This window comes from Triturus cristatus, chromosome 3_1 (assembly GCF_964204655.1).
Source record: "Triturus cristatus chromosome 3_1, aTriCri1.1, whole genome shotgun sequence".
In the NCBI taxonomy this organism is placed as follows: domain Eukaryota; kingdom Metazoa; phylum Chordata; class Amphibia; order Caudata; family Salamandridae; genus Triturus; species Triturus cristatus.
In genome coordinates, this window is record NC_140583.1 from 952621288 (window position 1) to 952639092 (window position 17805).

General features: G+C 47.6%; 1 protein-coding gene across 2 annotated transcripts in view; it reads left to right on the plus strand.

Moving 5' to 3' along the window:
• The window catches only part of CACNB4 (calcium voltage-gated channel auxiliary subunit beta 4), a 910181-nt gene that overhangs the window by 674804 nt on the left and 217572 nt on the right, over positions 1-17805 (plus strand). For both annotated transcript variants that reach the window (XM_085645539.1, XM_085645540.1), the window contains one exon: positions 4050-4126. In XM_085645539.1, the coding sequence (XP_085501665.1) occupies positions 4050-4126 (77 nt within the window). The remainder of the gene's footprint in view (positions 1-4049; positions 4127-17805) is intronic.

Sequence of the window (17805 nt, forward strand, 5' to 3'; positions counted from 1 at the left end):
TGATTCATCAAGTGGGGGCAGAGAAAAAGGGGGGGTCCCAAAACGCAATTTCCCCATGCAATTTTAGACATGTAGACATGACTATAGCCCAAACTGCTGAACGGAGATACACCAAATTGAAATCGACCTTTTGTATATTGGTGTGAATGCGTTCAGTAGTTTTTGAGATATAAAGAGAAAAACAAATTTGTATATATAGGGACGCAGATCCTCCACAATGCATACGCAAACCCAGGAGCCGTGCTGTCATTGACTGACCGCAACCTGTGTAAAACGTTGCGGCCGCCATTTTATTAAGTGAACAGGGTCTTGGGGAAAGAAAACAAAGATTAAATAGATTATAAGGAGCCAGGGTAGGGGTACCCTGACCTCCTGTGTGCATTGGAGGAGTGTCTTAAGGACACCTTATGAGTTTTAAATGCCACAAACCAAATTTGTTTCCCATGTGGTTAGAGTTGCAGCCCCGTTGTGATGCTCTGTGCGACGCCCCGTATAATTTGCACACCTTGCCAAAAAAAATAATATATATACACACTCAGTCATAGAGTAATGTATGCACTTACAGACTCGCACAGAGTCACACAGCCACTGAGGGACCCTCTAAGAGACTTGTGCCCTGACTGACAGGCCTACACAGACACTCAATCCCCCACTCACTCACCCACTAATGCAACTAATGCACTCACAGACCCACACAGAGACTCATGCAGCCACTCACAGACCCGCTCAGAGATTCATGCAACCACTCACACACTCACTCTAAAAGGTTCTAGGTTACAGTTAGGAAATGTTAAAAAACCATAGAAATTCACTGAAAAAATCTAAGGTTACAGGGACGTTATAGTTAAGAAATGGAATTTAAAAAAACCTTAGAAATTCACAGAAAAAAACATAGGTTACTGGAACGTTCCAGTTAGGAAATAGATTTAAAAACAACTTAAAAAATTCATCGAAAAACTTACGGGTAACTGTGATGTTATTGTTAGGCTCACATTTCACTTGTACAAAACCATAGAAATTCAGCAGTTATAGTTACATGAGCTAACTGTAACTTACTCCCCCGCAATGCAGTTTATCTGTTTGTATCTTTTACTTGAGCTAATTTGCAACTTGTATATATATATATATATACAACCCTAACCCCTAGTCTCTGTAGTAGTCTATGTACTTACTACCATTCTTATGTGAATTTAGAGTTTATCTGTTTGAATCTTTTCATTGAGTTAATTTGCAACTTTTATATAAGTAACTCTAACCACAAGTATTTGTAGTAGACTTTTGCACTGACTACCATTCTTATGTGAATTTAGAGTTGTTCTCTTTGTATCTTTCATGTAACCATATACTCTGAAGTCCTTATGCAATGTAACTGATCCTTTTGTAAAGCGCTCTGACATCGGTTAATGTTTGCGCTATATAAAAACGCATTAAATAAATAATGGCACTCACACAACCAGTCTCTCACCCATATAGATACTCCCACAACCACTCTCTTATTCATACAGATATTAACACATGTCCTCAGTCACCTGAAACAGTGACTGAGATAACCACATACTCTCACATAGACCCTCTTTCACACTCATTTAATCAACCATCCTTCCTTAGAGCCACTCACACTATACACTCACTCACTCACTCACTCATACAATTGCTCACTGATTCATACAGCTATTCATTTACCCTCACACTCATCTATACAGACACTCATGCAGCTGCTCACTCACTCACACAACCACATACATATCCATTCACAAATCCATACAACCAGTCACATACCCACTCATTCACTCATATACCTACTCACATAGACATTCCCTCTCTAATACAGTCAGATACCCACTCATTTATCTATATATACACTCAAACAACTACTCCGTAACATATACAGCCACTTACACACCCACTCCCTTAACCATACAGCTGATCACACAGCCCCAATTTACCCCATACAGTTACTCAATCAGTCACTCACATATCTACGCAGGTACTCACACAGCCACTGTATCACCTATACAGCCACTCACCCAGCTGCTCACTCTCCAGTACAGCCACTCACACACCACTTACTCAACCAAACAGCTACTCCCACACCTGCACACTCTTGAATATAACCATTCACACAGCCACTCACTCTCCAATTAAGCCACTCGCATACCCGTTCACACCCATACAGCCACTAACACATCCACTCACACAGCTATACAGCCACTCATAGAGCCAATCAGAAACATATTCACACAGTATCACAGCCACTCAGATGACATATATTAGAAATACTATCACCCTTACACTTACAGGATGATGTCATCAGTGATGTCACTGACCATGTCATGAATGATGTAATATGTGAGTCCATAAGCAGTGCATTGCAGGGGTGTGAGTTATAGCTAGGCCAGCAGTGACTGTATAAATGCAGTATTTATGGGCAGCATTTCGAGAGAATGCTTGGCTACCTTTGAACCCTGTGATGTCACAGGGTTGATCGTGTCTCCTATACGTACCCCTCATTTGCCTGATTAGCCTCATACTTTATACAGAAGCACTAGAGGATGGGCAAGGTATGGAAACTACAGAACTTAAACAACCCTGTTTCCTTTCTGCACTTGCACTGCACTGCCTTCATGACCTCTGAAACCAAACATTGCAATGATAGAATCATGGCATACCAAAGGGCACTTCAAGATGGACAGTTGCTGCCTCTGGCCACCAATAATTGATGCCCATATCAGCATGGTTTTAAAGAAGGGTGGTTCAACATGTCCCTGCAGCCAGATCATGCATCCCCAGTAGGCTTGTAGGACGTGCACGCCCCTCGAAGTTTGGCATCTAAGCAGGTTCTCCATGTGGCTTATAATGTACTGTGTTGACCAAGTGACCACCCATGTTGAATTCAGTGTGTTTTATGATTATGACATTTTTATAGTGCTTAGTGCATGATTGTCACTTACCATACGGTACTCTTTCCTTTTGTTATGCCTATAGAGATGCATTTTAAAGAGTTTTTTGTTACTATATACAATTATAAAAATACTCTATTTTGTAATGGCCATGGCAGCACTTACCAGGGAGGAGAGTAAAGGGCAGCCATGCCCTCAACCTGGCATGAAAGATCCCAGATGTCCTGCCAGCCGCATCCTAGGCTATGATTGCCTACTGTGGTGAATCCTCACCTCTCTGACATGCATTAGATAAAGTTCTACAACAGAGAGTACAGGGCTGTTGTCTATGACTGTAGAATTCAAAAGTTGGGTGCAGGAAAAATTCACTTATAAAAATCATCTACATCAGTGCTTGTTAAACTTTTGACTTCTGTGGACTCCCACCTAATCAGTAATGGAACCAGAGGAGCCAGACTGAATCGTTATTGGAATCATGATTGGAATCAGAGAATCCCCACTGAGTCATTACTGGCAGGAGACCCTGGCCTAAGCATGTGCGATGATTTGAACTGCAAAACAATACACAACAAATACAGAAACAAGCATTTATCAAACAAATGCCTAAATATTTTATTGGATTCACAAACAAACATAAAAAAACTAAATGTTAATTGTATTGAGGAGGTTGGAGCCTTTCTACATTCAAATGAGGCCATTCATTGTCCATACCACACATCCTGTTTGGTGTAATTGCACTGCTCCCTCATCAATCTGAGGTTGCTAACTTAATTTTTAGCCTTCAATTACAAATTCCTTCACATTTACAGAATGTTTTAAAAATGTCAGCTTTACATGTTGCTTCTTTATTTATATATACCATAATAATCTGATAATAATTCATTATTTTAGCAATCGCAGGACCCCTGAGTATGCTTCTCGGACTCCTAGGGGTCACCAGACCACAGGTTAAGAACCACTGATCTACATGCTTATGTAAAAGCTAAAGAAAATAATCTTAATATAATTAACTTACTGCTGTACATTCTTATCTTACACAGTTGTAAATTGCTTCTCAGCCTGTTAGCACATTTGTTGGATTATATATTACCCCTTTTGCTCAGCTATGCTAATATGAATCTATATTATTGTCCTTTGATTGAAATATAGGAAACCAAGTGGAAATTCCTCTTCAAGTTTAGGAGAAATGGTATCTGGTACATTTCGGGCAACACCCCCATCTGCTGGTGAGTCCTATTTTTATTTTTTATTGTTGTCTTATGAAATCTATCAATCAATCAATCAGGGGTTTATAGAGCGCAAGCTACTCACCCAGAAAGGGTCTCAAGGTGCTGAGGGAAAGGAGGTGTGAGGGGGGTTCTGCAGATCCTGGAGGTTCACTGAATTCCATCTAAGAATGGGAGTTCTATGCCTTGGTCGCAAGGAGGGAGAAGGAGCGCCCTCCTGTTCTGCTTTTCTTGATCCTAGGAACCATTGCGAGGGAGAGCTGGGCCAAGCAGAGAGAGCGCTGGGGAGCGTGGAACACGAGGCATTGGTTCAGGTTGGCGGGTCTGGTGTTGTGGAGGGCCTTTTGTACATGGGTGAGAAACTTGAAGGTGATTCTCTTTTCGACGGGGAGCCAGTGTAGGTTCCGTAGGTGTTGGCTGATGTGGCTGTGGCGCGGTAGGTTGAGGACTAGTCTGGTGGCGGCGTTCTGGACGTTCTGGAGAAAACTATAGTTAGGTCCAACAAATGGACACCAGTTCCCATTAATATCATAGACAAAGGACAGCAAAAATCTAAGAAGCACTATATCGGGCCATATGGATGGGGGATCTCAAGCCATTGTTTTCAATGTTTACCTAGCATAGTTTTGTTGTGGTTCTAGCATTCATGCTACCTTTAGGCTTTTGATGATGACCTAGTTACTGGTAGTCTAAATTTTGTTGTAATGCTGTGATCAGGTAGTTTTGCTGGTAACGTTTTGCAAAGTTAACAAACTTTTTTTTTTTTTTAAACTTATTTTTATTGCCATTTTCACATTTCATACATTGTACATCATTCATATTCTTCAAGTGGTCGTGTCCGATCATACATCCTGTAAGGATACTTAACAACTGTATTGATTGATGATTCGTCACCAGGAAGCATAAACAGTGCATACAGTTATCGTGACGTTCACATCCTACGATCTCGGGTTCCATATATGGCAAAGGAACTGGGGTTTAACATAGGCATAAACTAGGGAATGGATATGGAAGAATATATCCAATTACATTAGTGAGGGAATGTAGCGTCGTGATGGTGAGGTACCTCTGATACTCATGTTTGCCTATCCTAGTCGGTACGACCGAGAATCGTAATAGTGTGCCTGGAGCTAGGGTGTGTCAAGACCTCGCGCAGTTGGGAGTCTACGGATTCAGGTGGGCAGGGCCTGTGACTGTGTACTCTGGATTAGTTGTGTAGATGCGTCGTCTGGTGGGTCCGCCCCCGGGGAGAGCTGCCTAAACTGGTATAATAACATGGCCCATTCCATTGATATAGGGTGCTTGCGGGTCCCTTTCACCTCCTCCTCCCGTAATGTCTCCTCCTCCGCCGCCGCCCATTTGTACGTAGCTCCCACCCACGCCGCCACCGGAGGACCGGTGGGGGAACGCCAATGCATGGCTATGCTGCGTTTGGCCAAGAGCACCGCTAAGGAGAGGAAGCGAGTCTGCACCTTGTGCTGCTTACTTACGCGAAAGATGCCTATGGCACTGGCCTCCCAAGTGTTCATGCAAGTTAGCCCAGTGAGGGTACTCAAAGCGGTGTGAATGCGGTGCCAGAAGATTTGAATGATGGAGCAGCTCCAAAACATATGCCGGAAGTCTGCATTTTGTTCGTGACATCTGGGGCATAGGAACTGAGTGTCAGGGTAGAATCGTTGGAGGCGTGCAGGTGTGAGATAGGCCCTGTGTAGGATGTAATATTGGATGTTTTTAAAACGTGCGTTTCTGGAGACTTTCTTAGGGTATCTCAAAGCTTTCTCCCACTCCCCCTCATGGAGCACCCGCCCGATTTCTGCCTCCCAGGTGGCCCGGAGGGTCGCCAATGGTTTATTAGTCAATTCCCGTATGGCTTTGTAAAGCCATGTAGTTAGATGGCGTCCTGCTCCCATATGTAGGATCGTGTGTAGCACTGGGTGTGTGTGTGGTTCCCCTTTACTTAGGTCCTGATGCGGTCGGTAGCTATCTAGGAGTTGGCGGTGAAGCAGGAATTGCCCTGGGGGAAGCTCGTATTCCTCCACCAAACTAAGGAACGGTCTTAGTTGCCCGTCCTCGAAAAGGGACGCCGCCTCCGTTAAGCCACACCTCGTCCATGTGCGAAGCGCGCTATTCGTGTAGTAGTGTTCCCGGTTGGGCCATCCTACCAGAGTGAGTAGAGGGGAGTACAACGGGGTCCCCGGGGACATGCGGTGTATCCGCAACATGCACTTACGTGCGACCAACACCTGTAAGGGGTACGTGGGCTTTGGGTGTGTGCCAGGGAGGAGCAAGCGACGGAGCTCCGGAACCGATACCTGCCCTGCGATGGTATGAGTTTCCACAGTATACCTGTCTGCTGTCCAATGAGACAGCCATTGCAGTTGTGCTGCTAAGAAGTAGGCTTCGAATGATGGGGCTCCCAAGCCACCCTGCGTGGTGGGCAGTTGTAGTTTTGTCAGGGCTATTCTGTGTCTGGTGGACCCCCAGATGAGCGCACTAAGAAGGGAGTCTAGGTCCCGGAAAAAGGTTCTGGGCGGGATTACGGGCAGGTTGGTAAAAAAATACAGCAATCTCGGAACCATGATCATTTTGGCCAACGCCACTCTCCCAATTGGAGCCAATGGAGGCTCTTCCAAAATCCGATCGTAGCCCTAATGCTCGCCAGTGCCTTGCAATGGTTACCCTCGAACATATCTGTGGAGGAGTGGTAGAGACAAATACCAAGGTATCGGGGGGCCTCCGCGCTCCAAGGCACTCGCTGGGTTCCTATGTGAACCTCCTGCGGAGGTAGTTCCGGATGCAGCGGATAAATTGTGGATTTATCCCAATTCACCCGTAGTCCTGAGGCCGCAGTAAATTCCTGCAAAGTTTCCCAGAGGGGTGTCAGATCGTCCGCAATGTCCCGCACATAGATCAGCAGGTCATCCGCGTATAAGGAAACACTATGCACCGTGTCTGCTATCGGGATGCCCCAGCTCTCCCCTTCCCGCCGGAGTCGTATGGCTAGAGGCTCCACCGCCAGGGCAAAAAGCAGAGGGGACAGCGGGCAGCCCTGTCGCGTGCCCCTCTGAACCGCAAACTCCGTCGATATGTATCGGCCTAGGCGCACCCGCGAGGTCAGTCCGGTGTACAGTAAGCGCGTATAGGCTAGGAGGGTAGGCCCTATGCCTACTCGCTGCAGCACCGAGAACAGAAACTGCCATGTGAGGGAATCGAAGGCCTTCTCAAGATCTAAGATGAGACAGGCCGCTCGGGGGTATATCCCCCGCACCTGATCCTGAATGTGGAAGACTCGACGTATGTTCTGGGACGTACATCTGCCGGGTATAAATCCGCACTGATCCGGGTGAACCAGAGAGCGTATAATTTGGACATATCTATCCGCCAAGGTCTTCCCGAAGAGTTTGCAATCGGCTGACAATAGCGATATTGGACGGTAGGAGGCCATTCGCTGTGGGTCCCTATGTGGTTTCAGGAACGTCACGATTACGGATTCTCGCATGGATTTCGGCAGTTCTCCCTTCTTCAGTGCCGCCGCAAACACCTCCACTAACCGAGGGACTAGGTGCACTGAAAACGTCGTGTAATATTCTAGGGGGAACCCATCCAGACCCGGAGCTTTATTTCGGGCCAGGGCACGCAGGGCCCGCGTCACATCCGCCGACACTAGTATGGCATCTAAGGCCTCCTTCTCCGTCCTCGTGATTGTTGGGAGAGGTAAAGGATCGAGAAAGCGATCCACTACATCCTGCGGGGTAGAGGTGGGGTCGCTATATGTCTCGGCATAGTAGTCGCGGAAAGCCCCCAGAATCTCCGCTTGGGAGCGCACTAACACCCCCCCAGGGTCCAGTATCTCGGTGATGGGCTTGACTTCCGTGTCTTGCCTGGCCAACCACGCCAGTAGAGTGCCCGTCTTGTCCCTCTCTCTATGCATCCGTGTAGCATAGGATCGGAAGTTGCACCTTCGCAGATCCGTGGAGGCCGTTTGATAGGCCGTTTTGGCTTCTGCTATACGCCGCGTCTCCTCTTCGGACGTAGCGTCCCGTTTGGTGAGGGTCGCCAGGCGGTGTTCCGCGGTGGTGAGGGCCTGTTCCAATACGCGCTTAACACCCGTTATTTGCTTCAGGCAATCTCCCCGGGCCACCACCTTAAACGCATCCCATTCCACTAACCTAGATGATGCTGTCCCCGAATTGCGTGCGAAATAGTCTTGGATGCTACCTTCCTGATCGTGACGAAAGATCTGGTCTGATAGACAGTCCCGTGGTAAGCGCCACGTGGGGACCGGTGGGTGTGGGGGCCGCCAGTGTAACTGGAGAATATGAGCATCATGATCGGATATGATCCTGCCCAGGTAGTCTGTGTGGGCGATCCTGGGCAGGATAGTCGCCATACATAAGAAGCGGTCAAGTCGGACGCGCAAGTTGTGTGGGATGGAATGAAAGGAATACAAGCGGACCAGGGGGTGGCGCATCCGCCGGGCATCATTGAGCGACCAGTGTGAAATCCAAGCCCGGAATCTAGTAGTTTGCTTGTGCGCCGGGGAATGCAGTGGAGGCGGGTGCGATCGGTCAAGGTTCAAGTCAAGTGAGCAATTATAGTCTCCTCCCAGGACCCAGGGTATAGAAGCAAATGGGGCAAGGACCCCTGTGAGATGGTCCCAAAACTTGTCTTGGTCAACATTAGGGGCGTAAACGCTACCGAGAAGTACTACCTGTCCGTCTAGAAGACCCTCCAGTAGCGCATATCTACCTTCTTTGTCGACCACTCTCCGAAGCTCCCGGAAGGGAGTTCCCGGTCGCACCCAGACCAGCGCCCCGCGTGCATACGCAGAATAGGTTGTGGCACACAGGAGACCCCTCCATTTCAACTGCAGTTTCCCGACCTCCTTTGCAATGAGATGCGTCTCTTGTAAAAAGACTATCGGGGTGTTGTGACGCTTTGCGTAGGAATACACTGCATATCGTTTGCGTGGAGTGTGAAGCCCCCTAACATTCAGGGTGAGGATGGTGACATCAGTGTGTGGCGTGTGATGCGTCATGGTCTGTGTCTGTTCGCCAAGCGCAGGGACTACGCCTAATGAGGTGTGCATAACTCGGTCGCTCCAGGTGGCTAAGGGTGTCTGTGTCCCCCGACGCCACGTAAGCATAAGTGGGAGATGGCTGGATCTGTTTCATTCCATTTGGGGGGTGGGAAAAGTGTGCAACTGGGGTATACAACTGAACCAATGGGGTCGGGGAACATCCCCAATGCCTAGGACCCATCATCAAGGACGGTGCGTCCAAACCTGTTTACCCACTTAAGGGGGATACAACAATATAAGAAGGGGGCGGCGGTGCATGCGTACTGGGCCAGAAACGAATCAGGCCATTAGTAGGAAAAATGGACGTTGCACCTGCTATAGCAGGCTACGAGATTAGGGCCGGAGTTCAATAGGTGGGGAAGAAAGTACATTTGGCTCAATGGTAGGTCCGGGAGTCCCCTCTTATTTCGCATGGGAGCCAGATTGTTCATCTAGAAGGAGGTCCGCCGTCTGCGGAGTGACCACGGGGGGCGTCACGGAGTCCTCCCCCGTCCCTGTTCCATCACTGTCATTCTCCTCCTCCGAGGTAAAGATATGCGGTGGCCGATCAATGTCATCCGGTAGAGGAGATGCCTGCAGGTCGATCACCGCTTGCAAGGCCTCCCTCCATTCTTTCACAATTTGCTCGAGGTCAGGAGAGTCCTGGGTGCGTGCACGAGCTCTGCCACTCACGCCCTCGCATGGGCGCCGTTGCGACCGCCTTCCGGATCGTGGAGGCTTAGGATGCGGGTCTCTTGCGATCTCCGCCCTAGATTGTCGTGTGCAGTGCTGGTCCGCCCAATCTTGAGCTTCTGTGGCGTTCGTGAAAAACACAGTAGAGTCGGCGTAGACCACCCTGAGACGGGCCGGGAAAAGCAAGGAGTAGTGGATATTATTCTCGCGCAGCCGTCTCTTTACATTCAGAAAGGAGGCCCGTTGTTGTTGAACTGCCCGTGCATAGTCGGGGAACACCATAACACGCTGGTTGTCGACCCGCAGGGTGCCAGCCACTCGTGCCGCGCGTAGCACCGCATCTCTGTCGCGGAAGTGGAGGAATTTTGCTAGCAGCGGCCTCGGGGGCGCCCCTGGGGGCGGTCTGCGGGCCGGGACCCTGTGGGCTCGTTCCATAGAGAAGAATGCGGAGCGATCCTTATCCGGGGTGAAGGATTTCACCCAAGTCTCTAAGTATTGCAGGGGGTCTGTGCCTTCGATTCCTTCAGGTAGCCCTATTACGCGAATGTTGCAGCGTCTTGAGCGCCCTTCTAAATCGTCCGCCCGCTCCTCCATGATGGTTAGGCGATGTAGCACCTCCTGGAGAGTCTGCTGGTGTTTATCGAGCGTTGGCTATATGTCTTCCATCTTCTTCTCTCCGTCCTTTACTCTATACACCAGCTTCCGATGGTCATCACGGATAAGGCTGATGTCCGTCGCTAGCGTCCCGAGCCGTTCCTCCATGGAGACTCTGGAGTGCTCTATGGCGGCCAGAACCTGGTCCAACTTGACGGAAACCGAGGAGTCAGGCGGCGGCTCCACCGCGCCCACCCATGTCCGGGCTCTGGGCATCTTCTCTGGGGCCGTCTCGGGAACCGCCGTCTGTTGGGTCCCCCGGGACTTCCCCATGGTTGCGGTCGGGGTACGTCTGCTGGGGGGCACGGGCTCCCTCTCTTCCCGAGGAGGCAGGGGGGTCTTCTCGTCGCCAGTTTCGCTCTCACCAATGATTTGTGTCCCCACCGGGGCTCCTCGTACTCCGCCACCGGCCTCCCCAGCTCCACGTGATCCTCCGCGCCCGTCTGCTGGGGGACGCGTGCCCCCTCTCTTCCCGAGGAGGCAGGGGGGGCACATCTCGTCTCCGATCTCGCTCCCACCAATGATTAGTGCCCCCACCAGGGCTCTTCGTACTCCGCCACAGGCCTCCGTAGCTCCACAAGATCCTCCGCTATCCTGCCCCCGTCTGTGCGCTATGAGGAGGCCGCAGTCCGTCGATCCCGGGGACCGTTATTCAGAGCATGTGGGAGGTGTCGTCTCGTCTCGTGCCTTCTCTCCCGCAGGGCACTTCACCGCTCGGTACTCTTCAATAGATCCCCAGGATGGCCACCCTCATTGGTAATGTCCGAATTCTGGGTGCCTTCCGGGTGTATGCCGTCCCGCAGGGTGGGGTATCCCGGGTATGATCCGGGAGGAATGGAGGCCGCTCTCCCCCAATACCGGCGTCCCCTGCTCTCAGTTACGGGCTCCAGGCCTCAATGTGGTGATGTCCCGTCGGGCGCCATCTTAGGGTCAGGCGTCCCGATCCTGCCTCCAGACCCACCAGGGCTCCCCCCGCAGCTCCGCACTCACCGCGGATGTCGCAGCCTCCAGGTGCCCCCAGGGAAGGCGTCGTTTCTTGTCCGGTGTGCCTCGTCCTCTCAGCTGCGGGGCCGATTGCTGCGTGGGACGGGCACTGCAGGTGTCATGGCCGCTCTCTCTCTTCGCGCCAGGGCAGGTAAGGGGACGCTCACGTTCACAACCTGTCTCCGGAGCTTCACCATCCATCAGCGGCATGCAGGTACCGGTCTAGGCTCAGTGGGGGTTCACAGGGTAGTTGTGCCGGCTGTACCCGTGGTCCAGTGGTCCTCCGGTCACTCGATCGCGGACCTCAGGGTCCGCCCGCCACCATCTTGCGATTCCAGGTCCCGGTCCGGAGCTGTACTGCGCCGCCACTCCGCTTCTCCCCTTCAGCGTTTCACCTCCGCGGAGCAGCAGATGCCCGGGACCCTCCGACGCCCAGGGGTGCGTTTTCCGGGGGGTGCAACGTCTGGAATTGACCACTCGTCTGGCCCGATCGTGGAGCCCTAGCTAGATGCAGCCGCCATGGTAGCCGGCTTGGCCACGCCCCCTTTGCAAAGTTAACAAACTTAATACCTGCACAAAACCATAAAACTTCAAATGCAGGGGAAGGTTCCGAGCAAAAAATCCTTTTCTTTCCCAGAGATCTTGCCCACAAAAGGTAATTTGTGTTGTTTTTTCTCTCTCTCTTAAAACCTACTTTTCACTCACTGTGTTTTTCATACTTTACAAAAATTGTCAAGTTGGAGATTTAGAAAATAAAATTGATGAATATGACAACAGTAAATTTTGCAAACACACCTGCTTTAAACCTCACACTAAAATTGCTGATTTCATGTTATTTAAATCTGCTGTACACTACAAGCCAAAAGGACTATCTGCGAGTGTCTGTGCTATATTGTTCTAGCAACCTACAGAAAAGGAGGCAGAATCCCTTCATAATAAAAGTGGGACAGCAACAACATAAGAAAAGGCCCTGGTTTCCCTTCCTGCTTCTGTTACCGTTAAAAATTAAAAAACAAAAATACAAATAAAATAGCATCCATTGAAACCTCGAACCCAGATTTGTGAAAGAACAAAGCACAGCAATAACAATCAAATTATTTGGTGGGCTTAAATTTCCGTCATGCTGGAATGTGTTGACAGTGCTGTCCCGTGGTGTAAAAGGCAGCTCTCTTGAAAATGATATGTGCATCCACCCTTCATCCATCTAAGATCCACCCTTCCATTTGTCATGCACTGCTTTAGAAGCTACAAGGATGTTTGATTCAGACTAGATGTAATTTGTAAAGCTGTTAACGTCTTATATGTATTTGTTATTTGCTCTGTTATACCATCATTCATCAGAAAGAATGACGTCATGCATTAGATGATCATGTACAGGATGGTAACATTTTTGTTTGGCCCACAACTTCTTAAAGCTTCCTTAGGGTTCAAGGACTCACAGACCCTTGTTACAAGGTAGATGAGTCAAAGTTAATCAGTGAGAGGGGCTATGAAGTGAAATTGAGATACTACTAAAGTTCTTATGGAGTCCTAGCAGCACAAAATAGGGAAAAAAAGCTTGTTCATTGCTTTCTCTTGCCAGGCTTCTTAGTTCTTCTTGTCCTCCTATAGGCTTACAGGGCAGTGGTCTAGACTCATTGAGCCCTGCTCAAGACTTACTAACTTTGAGATAAATCTCACCATGTGAGAGGAGGGGGGTTAATGGGGAAGAGCCTCCCTCGAAAAACATCAATACAAATTACACTGCCAATGTGACTGGTCCTGGGTGGGTTGCAATCCCCACCAAAGCCCTGGAAATCAGATGTGTCCAGCCTTCAAACTTGAGCTGGAAGCTCACTCTGCAAGAGTTTCCAACTCAAATTATCTCCCCCTTGTGATATCAGATCCTCACCAGAAGACCTTCTGAGGATAGCCGATATCATTTGACACATGGTGGCACTATGTATGTAGACAGGTCTGTTGTTCAGTGAAGTGTTTAGCCTTCAATTGCAGTGCTCCAAGCTTGATTTGCTGCAGCTCATCCAATGTCTAGGAAAGTGCAGGATCAATAGACTTGCACATTTGATAGCAGGTGGCATTAATGTCTATGCATGAAATTAATGGTTTGTAGAGACCATGGATGCAGTGTCCTATGTGGGAAGAGTAGGTGAGGGATGTCAGGTTCTGAGAGAGGCTCCAAACTTGTCACTGTAAATTTGATGTTGCTGGTAGGTGTGAAGGGTTGCAGGAGATGTGTCAGCAAGTATTGGGGTCTCTGAGTTTGCATGAATGGTCATGGCTGAGGTGTGTCTTATGGAGGGAGAGTAGATAAGGTGTTATTTGTTCTCAGAAGGGATCCATACCTAAGGCTGTATACAAGATGCTACAGATAGACATGAGTGCTGGCAGAAGATGTGGCAGGTAAGATGGGTATGTTCAAACCTACCCTAGTATTACCAGGAAGATGTCCAGTTCAGAGGTTGAACATGTGGTATGGATTCAGACCTTCGGGGAGGAGGTAAGGAGCATGGCGGATGTTCCCTAAATTGGTTGGCTATAATGAGAAAATAGCACCAGCCAAGAAAGAGTTTTGGTACGTTGAGATGCCATTTAAATATTTGACTTTAAGCTTCACCTTGGTTGGTATGTTTGCAGCATTGCTACCGCTGCATTGATCGTGAGATAATTTGTATTTATCCAGTTTTCATTTGCTTGCAGACAGAGACCATGATGCAGTGGTCTAGGTCAGCTGTTTTGTGTAGCTTCAGTAAAACCCACATTTTGGTAAAATAGTTGTAGCTGGAGTGGGTGGATCTCTTCATGATGTTAAGCTTACCTTTGAAGAATAGGTGTGAGGTAGTTGCGCTATGAGGTATCCCGGCTTTGATGTTGAATGGATATGGTTCAAATGGTAGAGGGGAAGATGAGGTAAAATCCACCCAAAGAGGAACAAAGATATCTAGTCTAAAGCATAACTTTGAATTCAAAGATCCTTGAGCCTGGATAGTAGAGTGGAATGGTGGACGGTGTCAAAGGCAGCCGAAAGGTTGAGGGGTAATGTTAATGTTATCCCAGATGGAGATCATAGATAATTCAGTGCTGTACCTGCTGCAGAAGCCATACTCAGCATCTGATAGGACACTTTCATTTGAAGAATTCAGATAGTTGCTTGAAGGTTACTCTTTCAGTCGGTATGCCCATGAAACAATTCACGTCATAGGTCTAAAGATAGCCAGTTCTGTTAGATAGGGTCCTGGTTTCTTCAGAAGCTGTTTGAATTAAGCTGTCAGGAGGTCCTGGATGGCTGCAGAGGCACTAGAAAATGATTGGCACTAGATTTGCTACATGACTTTATAAAGTCTGAAAACTCTTCATTTGTGAGCCCAGAGAAAGCACAGACGGTGGCATGGCCCTGGACCCAATCCTCTGCAGGTAGCCAACCCTTGCTGTGCACAGCCTGTGACCACACGTCCCTCTGCAGATGCCCAACACCATCCTTTTTACTATTTTAAAATTAGGGATCTATTCAGCAATTGATAAGAGGATGTGGAAAGGAAATGCTGTCCTTATGCAGATGTCTCACTTTTTGACAATGTTTAACCCTGTTAAAGATATATTATGTCGAAAATTACTCAAAAAAACACGTACCTCCCTTCACATTTTTAACCTGCTGGTTTCATACCTGCATTAACATCTCAATGTTCATTTACTTCAGCCTTCTCCTCAGGAAAGGTTTTAAATTCAGCAGCTCCTATTCCAACAAAATAGTATTCAGGAGTGCTTATGAGTACTAAATGTATTTATTCTAGTTCTATTTAGAACTTTTTGGTGAAGCTGCTTTTGATCACCATGATTTTAATTGACAGTCTGCTGCCGGTGTTGAACGTTTATGTCTCAATCTGCATTTAAGAATGCTTTACTGACATGGATGAGGAGGATATTTATGAACTCATAGAAAATGTGTCCTGATTTTAGCTTTATCAAACCCTAACCACAATTTGCATGACAACATGAACTGCCTAATTGTGTTCATTTTGAAAGGAAATCCATTCAGATTCACATCTTTGATTCAATCAAAATGGCATGTAGATATGCACAAGTTTGTTTTAAATACCGAATGTTAGCACTCTATTTGTTCCTTACAACACTGTGGTCAAGGTTCAGTAGAACAAAGGGGAATTAACTGACAGGCTGCTGCTGGTGTTGGATGTACATGTTTCAAGTAGCATACCAAACTTTTTTTCTGACATTGATCAAGATATTCGAGAATTTAAAAAAATGTGTCCTCCTTTTAGCTGGATCACTAACCATAATTTCTATGACAAAAAGAAACTCCTCATTTTGTTCATTTACTGCAGTAGCCTCTGTAGAAAATGCTTTCAGTTTTAATGCTATGATTCCATCAAGATGACGTTATGGTGTGCCATACTTTTGACATAAATACAGAATGTTACCTGTAGGAAATCTGCCTTATCTGCATGATCATCCTGTTTTTCTCGTCTTTTGCTGGACATTATATTATTGCTGGCTGAAGACTCTGGGCACTGTGCAGCTGCAAACCAGTGATAAGCTTGTGTTCCTCCTTTAACATGGTAAATTAGGATACTGCTAATTAGCATATTTAACTTACCCATAAAACCCTAGATTAAGGTACCAAAGTGTACTCAGGGCCTGTCAGTTAAATGTCACTAGTGGACCTTACCACCCATTGTACCATCCACTACAGTGACAGTGCAAACATGATTGCAGGCCTACTACATGTGGCATAGATGTTGCAATTTCAAACTACTGATTGGACCTGTTAAAATAACCCCTTTTGGTTGGCTGCAACCTTCCTTTTAAATACTTATAAGTCATCCATGAGTAGGCATTACTTGCCATAAGGTGGGGTGCATGTTATTTAAAGTATGGCATTTAAAAGTTTAATGTCTCACAAATTCTTACAGCGAAAAAGCCTCAAAAGCTGTTTTCACAGTAGCCTGGTTGGCTGTTCTATAGGAAAACACTGGGCTACATTATTAGCTTTAATAATGCAGATTTCGGGTTGGAAGCAGCTAGAAATGCTATTCAAGGGCTCTCTTTAATAGTTATTTCATATCCAATTTAATGATAAAATCAATTTACTATAAGTATTAATGAAGGGGGACTTTTAGACTATTATAGTTTCACTGCTTGAAGCCTCTAGAGGGTCCTTTATATTTGTTCTCCCACTTCTGCCAGCCAGTAATCAGCATTTGAAAAAGCGTGAATGGTTGTGAAATACCTCCCAAGAGCAAACAATAGGCTCACCTGAATGGCAGAGATGATCCCTCTCAACCGGACAGATTATCCAGGGTGGGGCTGTGAGCATCCTGTTTGATATTAAAGTGTAAATTCTTGCTTGAATGATAAACCCTGTTTGACAGGTCTGCTGGGGCGTTTCCTATGACACTTGGGGTGCACTTTAAAGAGGTCTCCCCTATTACAGGCAAAAGTGAGCTGACATTTGGACACTGCCCTTTGTTTGTCCTCTCCACAAGGCAGGCTCCTATCTAACCTCTTTTTGACATTAGAGTGTCTAAGCCTGTTTGACAGGTCTGCTGGGGTCACATATAACAGCTGGGGCACACTTCAAAGGAGGGAAACTGGATGCCAAAACAAATCTTGTCTGGTTGCTGAAAACACAGCTTGTGTGCTGCCAGACCTCTGTCTCTGAGTTAGTTGTAGATAAGGGCCTGTCTCAAACTGGATTGTAGTGTTCGGTGTGGGAGGACACTAGGGCTATCATAGTACAATCCCCACACATCCCAGCCTTCAGAGCTCAAATTTAGTGAGGACAAAGACTTTCACAATCTTGAAAATACTCAAAATGGGTATGGTTAGCCCCAGGAACCACTGCCCCATTAGTTAGTGTGTCCCAAGGGGTTAGTCCCACCCACTAGCTCATGCCAGGCATACATGTGTGTTAGACCTGGCACCTTGGCGTGGGTCTCCCTTCCATTTTTGCTGTTGCCTTATGTGTTTTTGCTGGTGTTAGATGCTTTGGGCACTGTGCCACTGCTGTCCAGTGCCACAGTGCAAGTGCTCCCTATTGTAAATTGATGTATGAATTAGTGATACCATGATTGGTTGGTTTGGTTTACCTGTCAGACCCTGGTACAGTGCACCAGGAGTGCCCAGGGCTGGTAATCGAAACACTGCTGGTGGGCTTGCAGCACTGGTTGTGCCACCCACAGAAGCAGCCTGTAAAAGTGTGTCTTAAGACCTGCCATTGCAGAGCCTGCGTGCAGTCTGATACTGTCATGCTGACTGGGCAAGTGCACCCACTTGC